Source organism: Rhinatrema bivittatum, chromosome 14 (genome assembly GCF_901001135.1).
Source record: "Rhinatrema bivittatum chromosome 14, aRhiBiv1.1, whole genome shotgun sequence".
Taxonomy (NCBI): domain Eukaryota; kingdom Metazoa; phylum Chordata; class Amphibia; order Gymnophiona; family Rhinatrematidae; genus Rhinatrema; species Rhinatrema bivittatum.
Genome location: NC_042628.1, coordinates 16,910,622 through 16,924,671, shown reverse-complemented (window position 1 = coordinate 16,924,671; position 14,050 = coordinate 16,910,622). Strand labels below are relative to the sequence as shown.

The window sequence follows — 14,050 nt, the reverse complement described above, 5'->3', positions numbered from 1 at the left end:
CTTCATACATCTTAGTTTTATTTTGTTTCCAGTGCCTTAAAATGACCTGCTGGACATTAAGCAATGCTACATCACCACTTCTTTTTATAGTTACTCTGTGAGGCTGGGCTTCCTATGCTGTGGGTCAGGACCCCAAATGGGGGTCACATAACCTTCAGCTGGGGTCATAAATGCCTCAAATGGCAGTGTCCTTCAGGCACCTGAAATAGCAGGATTAGTAGTGGAAGGAAGCATGAGGCCTGCGAGCTAGTGTGCACTCAAGTCTCTGTCCTCATGTAACATAGAAACATAGAAATGACGGCCCATCCAGTCTGCCCAGCAAGCTACGCACTTTATCCTTTTTTTTTTTTCCTTTTTCTCTCTCCCACCTGTTACTATTGGCTTCCAGAACCCTCCAACCCTAATTCCCCTCCACCCCACCACCAATGTAGAGAGCAGCGCCGGATCTGCATCCAAGTGAATATCAGCTCAATTAGGGGTAGAAACCGCTGCAACAAGCAGGCCACACCCCTGCACCATACTCTTACCCACCCCTGTTGTTTTTTTTGTTTGTTTTTTGTTTTTTTTTTTGGAGATGGCAGCCCTCCATCCTTCCGCTCCGTGAAGGTGGAACACCAACCACTGGCATCCCGCTCCGTGAATGCCTCTGTGGCTACTGCCGCTCCGTGCAGTGTTTTGCTGCCTCCTCTTTATTCACGCCCTCTAGACTTGATGGATCCACAGTGTCTCTGTGGTAACTGGAAGCCAAGCATGAGGAGGGATTGGGCTGCTGCAGGACATGTAAGCTTGCACTGGTTTACAGGCCCTATGTTCACTTACATTGCTAACGTTGCTGCCACTTGCAGATTGTGTCAAGCCTTGAGGGGAGGGCTGAATGTGAACAGACCATTGAAGATTTCTGTGGCTTCTTCCTCCTTACCCACCACTGAACCTAAGAGAAAAATGCTGCCCCTGTCATCGGCCTGCCCTCTCTTCTCATTAGTTGTCATCCACCTTTGACCCAGAGGCCCAAAGGAAAATGTTGCCACTGGCCCTAGCACAAGGGATATTTAGAGAAGGAGCAGTCTGAAGGGAAGGATCAGAGGTTGGAGGAGTTTAAGGGTTAGATCAGTTGGAGAGGGATTGACTGTGGATGGTAAGAGAAGGGAAAGAAAAAAGATGAACTGGAAGATGTAAGGGTAGAGCTGGGGAGGGGGAGATGAGGTTGGCAGTGACGAAGGGAGGATGAAAAGTGAATTGGGGATGGAATGAGGAGGAGGAGATGACAGGATCAATTGGGAGTTATAAGAAGGGCTTGAGAGAGGATCAGCTGGGGGATGCAAAAGCTGAAGGGGTGTGAGAGAGTAGCTAGGTTGGGGAGGTGAGGGGATCACCTGGAGGGGCAGAAGTTGAGAGAGGGGGGGAGGGTCTCTTGGAGCCTGAGAGGATCAGCTGGAGTGTGGTAAGAGTGATAGTGGAGTGTTGTGGGAGGGGGACTGCAGCCATGTTAATTTTATAGTTGTTCTCTGGAGTCACATGAAGTTTCACATGCTAAAATGGGGTCACATTGACTACAAGTTTGGGAAGCCCTGCTGTAAGGACTTTGCAGTCTTTATTTCAAATAACAACCAATGGGATTTTTGGTATTTAAGGATTCAATACCAGAGCAGTGTATTGCAGAACCTTACCTCATAAGGCTGAGGGCCCATCAGGCCCAGCATCCTGTTTCCAGCAGTAGCCAATCCAGGTTTACAAGTACCTGGCAAGTCCCAAACATTAAATAGATCCCATGCTACTAATGCCGGTGGTTAGCTGTGGCTATTTTCTAAGTCAGTTTGACGAATAGTTTCTGAACTTCTCCAGGAACTTGTGCAAATCATTTTTAAACCTAGCTAAGCTAACTGCCATAATCACATCCTCTGGCAATAAATTCCAGAGCTTAATTGTGTGTTGAGTGCAAGATAATTTTCTCCAGTTTGTTTTAAAAGTGCTATTGTTAACATAATGTTCCCTTGTCCTTCTATTATCTGAAAGAGTAACAGATTCACATTTACCTCTTCTAGTTCTCTCATGATTTTGTAGACCTCCATCATATCCCCCTCAACCGTCTCTTCTCCAAGCTTGAACAGCCCTATAGTCTTTCCTCCTAGGGGAGTCGTTCCACCCCCTTTATCATTTTGGTCGCCCTTCTCTGTACCGTCTCTAGTGCATCCATGTCTCTTTTTTTTTTGAGATGTGGCGATCATAATTGCACATAGTACTTGAGGTGCAGTCTGGAGCGATACAGATGCATTATGACGTTCTCCTTTTTATTCACTGTTTCCTTCCTAATAATTCCTAACATTCTGTTTTGCTTTTTTGACCACTGCAGCACACTGAGCCAATGATTTCAATGTATTGTCCACTATGACACCTAGATCTTTTTCCTGGGTGGTAACTCCTAACATGAAACAACTACAGCATGGGTTAATTTTCCCTATATGTATCACCTCAAAATAACTTGACTTCAGAATACTGCCATGTTCTGTGAATAAAAAGATCCTGACTAGCCACAGTTCCTCAATCATTTAGCATAAAGTTCTAGTTAATTCTGTTTTGGTTTTTTTTTTTTTTAAGAGTAGAGGTTTAAGCATTTAAAGTATATCTGTACTGTAGTTTTTGTACAAAGTTTCATTTTAACTTTTTTTTTTTTTTACAAATATATAGAAATGTCTGTCAATGGGAATGGTTTGTTATTGCTTAATATCTCATATTAGTTAATTTTAGGAAAATCTTGCCATTTTTTTAAATTGAATAGACATAATTTTGAAAGAAGAATGTCTTATATTATAGGCCAAAGAGAACAGTATTTCCCATCCTTTTCAAGTGTAAGGTACACTTACATTAACAAAAATGGGTGGCACAACAGCTTACATGAAGCAGGCATTTAGACAGGGAGAGGATTCTTATGGCCAAAAGAAGAGCTAGGCAAGTACTAAAAGTCCCACCAGTCTCTTCCAAATTTTGAAACAAAGGGGAACGAGGTGATTGAGGTATATATGAACCTATCATTATGGACCAGCTCCCTCTATATGCAAATACAGGTTAAGCAAGAAGTTGGTGTAATTCCTGCAGCTGGCTTAGGCCTGGATTTTCTAAGTTCGCAGAATTTAGAAAATCTGGCGGTAACGTGGGGGGGGGGGGGGGGGGGGGGGGGCGGGCCTGCGAAAGCCGGCAGCGATCACACCTCCGCGGTGCTATCTCTGCCGGCTTTCGCACCCAGTAGCGCTACCGTGAAAGGTGGTGCTATTGGGCGTGATACTGGCGGTGATAAATATTCTTACCTTTTGCCATCAGCGAAGTTGTCGCGGAGTCCGCCCCGACTCCTTCCATTCCGGTGCGGACTCCACCCCGATTTAGATATCACGGTCAATATCTTTGGAAAATGACCCCCTTACTTCCTGGACGGAGAGCCAATCAGTTTCTCCGCAAGAAATTTGCAGAGCCGCCACGTGGACGTCCCTGCACACTTTTGCTCGTCACTACTGACTGAATGTGCAAGCACCGATTCTTGGTTCCTTTGCTCGGCAAGTGCTTCGAGCGGGACTGTCTCGGTCCCACCTGGTTTAGGGAAGCTTTGGTACATCCCACGGTCTGGACTGATTCGGGTACGTACAGGGAAAGGAAAATGAGTCCTTACCTGTTAATTTTCGTTCCTGTAGTACCACGGATCAGTCCAGACGCCCTTCCCTGTTTCTCTTTTCATACTGTCCACTCGAAGCTTGTCCTTTGCAGATTCTCAGAAGTCGGTACTTTATTTCCTTTTGCGCACTGGATGAATACACCGGAAGCATTGGTTGTGGAGAACCAAGTATATGCAAGAGCGATTATTCTACAAAGTTTCTTATAAGGTTATTGAGTTGCTCAATTGAGCTTTTTGGTTACTTGCATGATCCTATTCACGTTTTGTTGTTTTCTGCTTTGGCAATGGTTATACTTAGGGGCTGCAGAGTAGGCTCTGTCCTGATATAGGATATCCTTTCGGTTTTGGTCTGTCTCCATCTGCTGGACAGGAGGCTCAACCCATGGTCTGGACTGATCTGTGGTACTACAGGAACGAAAATTAACAGGTAAGGACTAATTTTCCTTTTCCGGACAACAATAAAGGCCTCTAATTTTTTGTGGTTTTGCAGATGTGGAATCTGTTGTTTGCCACATTCTTGTTCTGAAGTGATGTTTTTACATTGTACTTTTATGTTTTGATTTTCTTTTAGAGTCAGATTTACCGTCAGACCTTCAAGTGGCTCGAGGCAGCCAAAGATTGCCAGCTTTAACATTTAAAGTTCCCAACCAGTTGCTACTTGTTTCTATGTTGGAACATTTGTGTTGTATGCATGAACGAGATCCTCATCGTTCAAAGTGTTTGTTCAAAGGTCAGTAAGTATAAGCAGATTCATCATTGTTTTTGCTAAAATCTTAGCTTTTTCTGCTACTTCTATTATGTTCAGCATAGATTACATTAATCATGTACATAAAATACCAACTGCAAATTAAAATGTGGACAAACAAATAAATATGTAAGCATTGAGCCAATAAAAATATAATTAAAACATGATAAAAGCATAATAAAATGGCATCTACACTTCTGTATTCTGTTACTACTGATATGCCTGGATAAGTGCCTTGAGCTTTTTCTTGAAAATCTTAACATCCCTTTCAATTCTGCTGGCATAGCATTCCTCAAAACTGGATCTATATATGACAGCATCTTGGAGTGCGTTTGCTGAAGATGTAATCCTATAAACTTGGGACTGTTAAATTCAGGTTTGATGACTGCAACGAGCAGACACAATCTAACTAGCAAATCCGATAAATTGCATGGTTTTTCAGAGTACAGAAGTTTGTGAACTAACTCACTGTTAATTTGAATTGACTTCTCCATTGCACTGCAAGCCAATGAAGAGCTTGGTAGTGTTGGAGATGTATGCGTTCTTAACTTAAGACCAGCAAGGAACCCTTGAAGCCACATTCTATACTAATTGAAGTAACCATATCTGCTCCTTTGGTATTCCCATACATAGAGACTATTATAATAATCTAACAGCTCTATAACTAATGTCAGCATTACTGTTCTAATATCTTCTGCTGGTATTAGACATTTTAATGGTTTCAGCAACTTCAGTTTAAACAGCTCTACCTGAGAAGTTCAGGGGATGTGATGGGAGAGTGAGCACATGATCCTCAGCTGCTCAAAGTTCCCAATCCTCATTTTCACCATTAACCACATTTTTAAAATATTTTTTGGCAGTTTTGGTACCTGTCATTTGCTTACCTGGCTGTGGTAACTGAGAGTGTTTGAGCTCCTATAGCTACCAGGATGATGAGGAAATACCTTCAGCAGGCCGCTTCTTTTTTTTGTAAAATGGCTGATGCAGTTAATAACCTGCCATCCCCAAGCACTGTGACTGACTGGGTGAATGATGTTGCGGCAGCAGTGGTAGCCATGTTGGAAATAAAATTTGAAAAGAGAACCAGCAGATTTGGTGAAATATATTTAATTGCTGAAAACTTGAAACATTTGCATGACACAGAAATGCACCTCTCACAAGTTGATGATTGCATGTATGTGCTAGAGATTGAGGTGGTTTTTTTTAAAATTGGGAAACATAAAAATGGAGGCAAAGTTGGAAGACCTGGAAAACTGTCTTGCAGATGTAATCTTCGCCTTATTGGCCTGCCAGAGACCATTGGAGAGTGGAACCTACTGGACCTGTTGGAGATATGGCTGGTGAAGGCCTTAAACCTTTCTGATGTGAACGACCCAAGGAAGAAGTCAAGCAAAATTATTGCAAGCATTAAACCCTGGAATATGAAGGGATCCCAGCGCTGTTTCCAGACTATTTCTCTGGAGTGTCAGCTTAAATGCAGAACTTTTGCACTACAAAAACTCAAGGGAGTGGTATAGTATAGAGAGGTGAAATTCTGTGCACGAAACAGGATTTGAGGTTAATCATATCTGATGATCTCAAGGATGGCCATACAGATGAATAAGGCAATGGCAAAAGCTAGAAAGATGCTTGGCTGCATAGGGAGCGGAATGGTCAGAAAATGTGAGGTGATGTTGACCTTGCATAGGTCCCTGGTGAGACCTCACTTGGAATACTGTGTACAATTCTGGAGACTGCACCTTCAAAAGGATATAAACAAAATGGAGTCTGTCCAGAGGATGACTATTAAAATGGTCAGTGGTCTTCATTGTAAAGCATTTGGGGACAGACTTAAAGATCTAAACATATACACCCTAGAGGAAAGGTGTAGGATAGGGGAGATATAATAAAATACATTTTAAATACTTCTAGATTATATCAGTGCACAGGTGGTGGACCTCTTTCAGCAGAAAGGAGACTCTGGGATGAGGATGAAAGGAGTTACTCAGGAGTAATCTAAGGAAGTATTTCTTTACAGAGAGGGGAGCGGATGTGAAGAACGGCCTTCCACTGGAGGTAGTGGAGACAAGGGCAGAATCTGAATTCAAGAAAGCATGGGATAAACAGGATCTCTGAAGGGATGCTAGGGATTGTAGAGCTGAACAGTTGGTTTGAATGGCCTTTTCCTGCCATCTATGAATATCATAAAATACCTGATTTGTCAGGGGGTTCCCTCTGTATAGGTTTGGGACCCACTTAGTTGAAACAGTCCAGAAAAATGTTTCCAAAATGGTGCAGACTTTGCACCAAAAGCCCTATGAGATGAGATGTAAGGACCTAAATATGTAAACTGGAGATAGTGAATATGGAAAGAAAGAAAAATACTTCAAAGATATAAATTATGCACAAGAAGCAAACAGTTTTTCAGTGGAAAGAAAGTTTGAGAACAAGTTGTCATGATATTAGACTCAAAGCAGGTAGACTTTGGAGTAATGCTCAAAAATATTTTTTTTACAATCATTTTTTGTCTGAAGTATTAACGTCTTTTGAGTTTTATTTTTATTTATTTATTTTATATACCGACATTCGATCTGTGATATCACAATGGTTTACATTCAGGTACTGTAGGTATTTCCCTATCCCCAGAGGGCTTACAATCTAAGTTTGTACCTGAGGCAATGGAGGATAAAGTGACTTGCCCAAAGTCACAAGGAGTGACAGCGGGACTCGAACCCTGGTCTCCTGGTTCGTAGTCCACTGCTCTAACCACTAGGCTATTCCTCCTATTTTTTGCACATCTGAACAGAAAATATTGTTTTTCACAAAAAGGGAAAGGCAAAAACAGTAACAATTCAAGAAATCATGGGGTAAGATCCTAACGGGCTGTAAATTGGACAGATTGGATGGGCCTTAATAGTCCCTATCTTCTGTCGTAGTCTGTCTCATTAGTTAGACGTTCTTTACAATAGTGCAAACTACGGACCACAAAGAGAAGCTTAAAGAATGTTCTACGGTATGCTATATTAGTATAAAAAGGATCAACAGCAATTCCTGTTCTGTTTGTTTTCATGTACCATGCACTAAGATATGTTTGGTGGTGACATTTTCTTTATTACAATGGCCATAAATTAAGAATATAAACTGTTACTCAGCATATCGTAAATCCAGAAGTCAGTCATGCTGCTTTGATTGATATTATTTAGAATAATAATAGAATAGCTGTTCAGATTGCACTAATCAACTTCGCTTTTAATTCTAGGAATTAACATCCTCAAATTCTGAGTAGTGTGGACCACAATAACATCACCTTTGCTCCTTAACATGATGTGCTGCTGTGTTTCTCTGTTGTACTTTTCATTGCGGATACAACTCTATATGTTTCCATGATTCTTTGTTCTTTTCTGTGCTTTTTATTCACTTGCAGCTCTAGATGCTTGTATGTCCCCTCGCTGTTGTAGGTTGTGCTACTGATTTGCATGTGCAGGTCGATGTGTGTACTTGTTTCTTTGTTTGATCTCCAGTCTATTTTTTTTCCTTTCTTTGCCTTTTCGTTGGTCTACCTTTTGGTATTTTCAAATTTGTATTTGTTCTTGATGGGGAAAGTACTGGAGGGAAATCCTAAATACCCAAGCCAGACTGCTTTTCTGAGATTTTAGATTTTTCCAGGCTGTAACTGTCACTTCCATATGTGTGTCAAAATTCAGCCCTTAATTCCATCTAAAAGCACTCCAGAAAAGCATGATGGATAGGTATTTGTGAATTATGCATATAGAGGACAAATTACATACAGTATACAACTGGCAAAAATGTAGATTTGTCATTTGGATGGTGTAATGGAGACTTCATTATCATTTGAGAGGTGCGCTATAGAATTGATCATGCTTTTTGGTCCCTTCGGCGACTGGTTTGCCATTAGTGACGCTATACAGGGCACAAAAGCGTACTTACACCAGGAATAAAATCCCAATTAAGAAATTGCAGCATTGGTTAATAATGTAAAATACATAAAGAAGATTTGTGTACCTATATGCTAGCATATTTTAAATCTGTCAAAAATAGAACTCTGTAAAGGTACAATATTGCTCAGCAAATGATGGCATTGAAGTATCTGAAAAGCAGAATATACATTTAATTAATTATGGGGCATTCGTAAGGATTTTCTTCCTTTCTGTTAGTAAAATTACTTATTTAAATAGGGCTCCCAAATGCCTTTTTCCTAGCTAAAAAAAAAAAAAAAAAGTTGACATATATCTTTTTTTTTTTTTTACTATCCAGGATACTCTTCTCATCATTATTCCATGGAATTCTCTTTCATCCCTATCTATTACTTCCCTTTTCTCCTTTATTTTTGGTGAACATTTTATATGTAAAGTGACTATTCTGTTTCCTTTCAGTACTGTCTCAGACACTGACTAAAATGGGATTGCTATCTTCATTTGCCTCCAGTGATGAATTTAGTACTGTGAGACTGCAGCATAATACGGCCATCAGTAAATTACTTGAAGCAGCTAAACACCAAATTCATGTTGAGGTAAATGTATGTTATTGTGTTTGAGATTATATATAATATACTTAGCTAGATGGCCCAGTGGTGTGCATCTCCCCGCAGCAAGGCCAGGTTCAGTTCTTGGACCTGCCAGCATTCACAGTCCCTGGGATACCAGTTCTATGTCACAAAGAGAGCTGCAGTCCAGGCCTCTGGACCAAAGATTGTTGCAATGATGACTAGGACAGGAAGAGATGAAAGAGGAGAAAATCCACCCAAACAACAAATAGACTTGTGATGCTCAAGACTTGAGTGGGCAGGGGATGACTGAGCCATAAGCCCAGAAATAAGCAGTTGAAGCTACCAGGCTATGAACACAAAAATTAACAAAGGAAGAAATATATACATTTACTATGTACTTCCATATTAGCTTACTTTAGAATTACATTTTAGAGGTGTTCAAGGGGGCATTTTGGCCTGACCGCTTCCTCCAAGTCCTGTGAGCTTCTAGTTTAATTGGGTTTCACACTATGAACCTTCATTCACAGCTACCTTGGATTTTTCATAAGAACATAAGATATGCCATATTGGGTCAGACCAAAGGTCCATCAAGCCCAGTATCCTGTTTCTAACAGTGGCCAGTCCAAGTCATAAGTACCTGGCAAGTACCCAAACATTATATAAATCACAAGCTATTATTGCTTATTAATTACAGCAATAGCATTTAATGGATTTTTCCTCTAGGAACTTATCCAAACCTTTTTTAAACCTACTTACACTAACTGCTGTAACCACATCCTCTGGCAATGAATTCCAGAGCTTAACTATGTGCTGAGTGAAAAATAATTTTCTTTGATTTGTTTTAAATGAGCTACTTGCTAACTTAATGGAGTGCCCCCTGGTCCTTCTATTATCTAAGAGAGTAAATAACTGATTTACATTAACTTGTTCAAGTCCTTTCATAATTTTGTAGACTTCTATCATATCGCCCCCCCCCCCCCCCCCCCCCCCCGGTCATCTCTTCTCCAAACTGAACAGCCCTAACTTCTTTAATTTTTCCGCATAGAGCAGCCATTCCATGCCCCTTATCATTTTGGTCGCCCTTCTCTGCACTTTCTTCAGTGCAGCTATATCCTATATGAGATGCGGTGACCAGAAATGCACACAATATTCAAGGTGCGGTCTCACCATGGAGCGATACAGAGGCACATGTTTATTCACCCCTTCAAACAAAATGTAGGAGATTTGTGAGACAAGACTTCCCTTAGGTAAATCTAAATATTTTGTGATTTTATTCTTTATAACAGTTTCCATGATTTTTCCCAGCACTGAAGTCAGGCTCACTGGTCTATAGTTTCCTGGATCATCCCTGGATCCCTTTTTAAATATAGGGGTTACATTGGCCATCTTCCAATCTTCAGGTACATTGGATGATTTTAATGAAAGGTTACAAATTCATTGAAATAGGTCTGAATTTTCATTTTTTTTCAGAACCCTGGGGTATATAACATCCGGTCCAGGTGATTTACTACTCTTCAGTTTGTCAGTCAGGCCTATCACTTCTTCCAGTTTCACCGTGATTTGGTTCAGTTGATCTGAATCATCACCCATGAAAATCTTCCCTAGAACAGGTCCTCTTCAGTAAACACCGAAGCAAAGAAATTGTTTAATCTTTACATGATGGCCTTATCTTTTCTAAGTGCCCCTTTAACCCCTTGATCATCCAATGGTCCAACTGACTCCCTCGCAGGCTTTCTGCTTCAAATATATTTTTTAAAGTTTTTATTGTGAGTTTTTGTATCTATAGCCAACTTTTTTTCAAATTCTCTCTTAGCCTGTCTTATCAATGTCTTACATTTAACTTGCCAGTGCTTTTGCTTTATCCTATTTTCTTCTAATGGATCTTTCCAATTTTTGAATGAAGATCTGTTGGCTAAAATAACCTTTCACCTCACCTTTTAACCGTGCTGTTAGTTGTTTTACATTCCTTCCATGTTTTAAATGCATGGTATACATCTGGACTGTGCTTCTAGGATGATATTTTTTAACAATGTCTACGCCTGTTGCACACTTTTTACCTTTGTAGCTGTACCTTTCATTTTCTTTTCCTATTTTTCTCATTTTATCAGTTTCCCTTTTGAAAGTTTAGCGCTTGAGCCGTGGATTTACTTACTGTCCCCCTTCCAGTCATTAATTCAAATTTGATCATATTATGATCACTATTGCCAAGCGGCCCCAACACCGTTACCTCTCACCAAATCCTGCGTTCCATTGAGAACTAGATCTAAAATTGCTCCCTCTCTTGTTGTTTCCTGAACCAATTGCTTCATAAAACTCATTTATTCCATTCAGGAACTTCATCTCTCTAGCATGCCCTGATGTTTCACTTACCCAATCAATATTGGAATAATTGAAATTTCCCATTATTACTGCACTACCAGTTTGGTTAGCTTCCCTAATTTCTCTTAGCATTTCACTGACCATCTCACTATTTTTGCCAGGTGGATGGTAGTATACTCCTATCACTATACTCTTCCCCAACACACAAGGGATTTCTACCCATAAAGATGTGATTGTGCATTTAGCCTCATACAGGATCTTTATCCTGTTGAACTCTGTGCCATCCCAGACATAAAGTGCTATCCTGCCACCAAGATGCTCCTTTGTCATTACGATATAATTTGTACCCTGCTATAGCACTATCCCATTGGTTAACCTCTTTCTACCATGTCTCTGAGATGCCAATTAAGTCTATATCATCATTCACTACTATACACTCTAATTCTCCCATCTTACTTCTTAGACTTCTGGTATTAGCATACAAACATTTAAAAGCATGTTTTTTTTAAATTTATGTTCTGCTTTTCAGTTGATAGGGATAAATTGGAATCTTTTAGCTCAGGTGAGTTTTTAATTATAGGCACTTTGGCTACTTTTCTTATCATTGGAACCTCTCTGTTGGGATGCCCTAACTCCATTTTGTAACATACATAACCCTTCCTTCTCTCCCTCTTCCTCTTCCCATATAGTCCAGCTATTATAACAGCAGTCCTTGGGCAATGGTCACAGACCATACTTTCCTTGGGGATCTGCCGGATACTTGTGATCTGGACTGACCGCTGTCAGAGACAGAACGCTGGGCTTGGTGGACCTTGGTCTGACCCAGCATGGCACTTCTTACGTGCACCCTGACCCTGCCAACCAGGTGTGATGGCTTGAAAATTGACACGTTCCCCCGAGGGCTGCGAACACTACCTCTGCAACATTTTGAAGTTTTCATTTCTGCCTTTTTGAACAAGTGAATCTCTGAGCCAAATGTAGATGGTACTACTAAGGAGTGTTATAATGTGGTGGGGTTATAGAGTGTTTGTTTTTAAGAAACCGTGCCATTCTTTGGTTTTGTTGGTTCTATATCATTGCCATGCATCTTTTGGTAGTGTGATTATTACACTATTATAAAAGGAATTAAATCAAGTGGAACATTCATTATTAATTATTACTTTTAAAGTGTCCTCTGTAGTTGGATAGTGCAGATACATAGATCTAAATTATGTGCAGAAAAGTGTTTAAACAAATCTTGGGGATGTTTAGTTACAGTGTGTTCCAAATATTGCTCCTCTGCAACTCACACACAGAAACCCTGTTTCCCTGTATGTACCCGGATCAGCCCAGACTGCTGGGTTATGCCTCCCTTTCAGCAGGTGGAGTCGGAGAACAAACTGAAAAGGCACCCCCTGATAACCCAGTGTGCCATCTGCGATCCCTCAGTATTTCTCTGACTCCAGCAGGTGGAAGACAGCATAACCTGCGGACCTGGTCTCGCCTTAATGAGAAGTTTATAATTGGGAATCTCCATTAATTATATCTTTGTAAATAGTTCTTATTAGCTTAAAAGCTATGTAGAGCACTTAACTGCTTTTTGTTGTCATTTGTATCTGTTTTCAAATATTTTTATGACTAAATACATGAAGCAATGAGGGGAGATATGTTTTCTGTTGAGTAAAGGTATTCACTCAAACTCTTTTTTTTTGTTTTTATTTATAGGAGCTCATGAATGGGAAATTCTACACCGACCTAAGCAAGTATGAATATAAAATGTTTAAAGCTAAATATATGAATCAGGGTTATGAAACTAAAAGCATTGGCCCCTTTTTCTTTCTCATTCCTTTTGCAGCTCACTGATAGCACAATTACTAAAGTGCTAGTCAAAATACCTTGGGATAGAAAACCACCCCTCCCATCAGGAGTTTCCATTTATAGGCAAGAACGGAACGGTTTGTTCAGTTGATTAAAGCCTCTTGCTATACAGCATGAAGGACAGTGGGAAGGTTTGCCTGACCATGAAATCCACTCTGAGAAGCTGGGGGAAGGTCTGCCTCATCTTTCCCTGGGCATCTGTTTGTCTGTAATGCTCCAAAGTAAAGGTGACAACATAACAGCCCTCTCAAGCAGCCTCCCCGGGAGTATGGTGGAGGCATGCTGGCAGCTATTTAGGTGCTTTTCGGACCTCACCATGATAGTAGTTTCAGAGCATAATATTACATTTCCAGCCAACCAGGACCCCAAGCACCCCTAGATTTACACTGAACCATTTTGTACTACGAGACTGGTGGTGACCCATGGCAATTTGTATAGAAATATTAACAAATAAGTTGCAGGTGATAATTTGTACTGGTCTAGCTGAATATTTGTATGACTAGATTTCAAGAGTTATGCTTCCTTTATCAGGTCCGTGCAGAATGCGTTTGATTTTTTTATTTTCTGCAGCTCATTCTGTTTGCGAAAATGTTGTAAAGTTTGAATGAAAGGCAACGAGCAGGAAAAATGCTTCCAGAGTTTAAAATGTCAGCTAAAATAAAATCAAATAAGTCTTTATGCTTTTGCTATTCACTTGTCTGTCTGCTGCAATGCAGTAGAGGAAAAAGGAAGCACAGTTAAAATTTCATATATGAACATAACATACTGTGCTGTGTCAGATCAAAGGTCCATTGAGCTTAGCACCCTGTCTCTGGATCACAAGTATCCGGCAGATCCCAAAGAGTTGATGTAATTCCTTGTTGCTTATGCCTAGGATAAATGGTGTCTTCCCAAGTCTGTGTAGCTAATAATGGTTTCTGGAGTTTTTCTTCAGAAACGTCTCCAAATCCTGTTTTTTATTTTTCAAATTTACCAATTTTAT

General features: G+C 40.4%; 1 protein-coding gene across 3 annotated transcripts in view; it reads left to right on the top strand.

Annotated features, from left to right (window-relative positions):
- Positions 1 to 14,050, top strand: part of EIF2AK1 (eukaryotic translation initiation factor 2 alpha kinase 1) — a 63,152-nt gene that overhangs the window by 7,061 nt on the left and 42,041 nt on the right. For all 3 annotated transcript variants that reach the window (XM_029576444.1, XM_029576443.1, XM_029576442.1), the window contains exons 2-4: positions 4,233 to 4,391; positions 8,780 to 8,916; positions 12,916 to 12,953. In XM_029576444.1, coding sequence (XP_029432304.1) covers positions 4,233 to 4,391; positions 8,780 to 8,916; positions 12,916 to 12,953 — 334 coding nt within the window. The remainder of the gene's footprint in view (positions 1 to 4,232; positions 4,392 to 8,779; positions 8,917 to 12,915; positions 12,954 to 14,050) is intronic.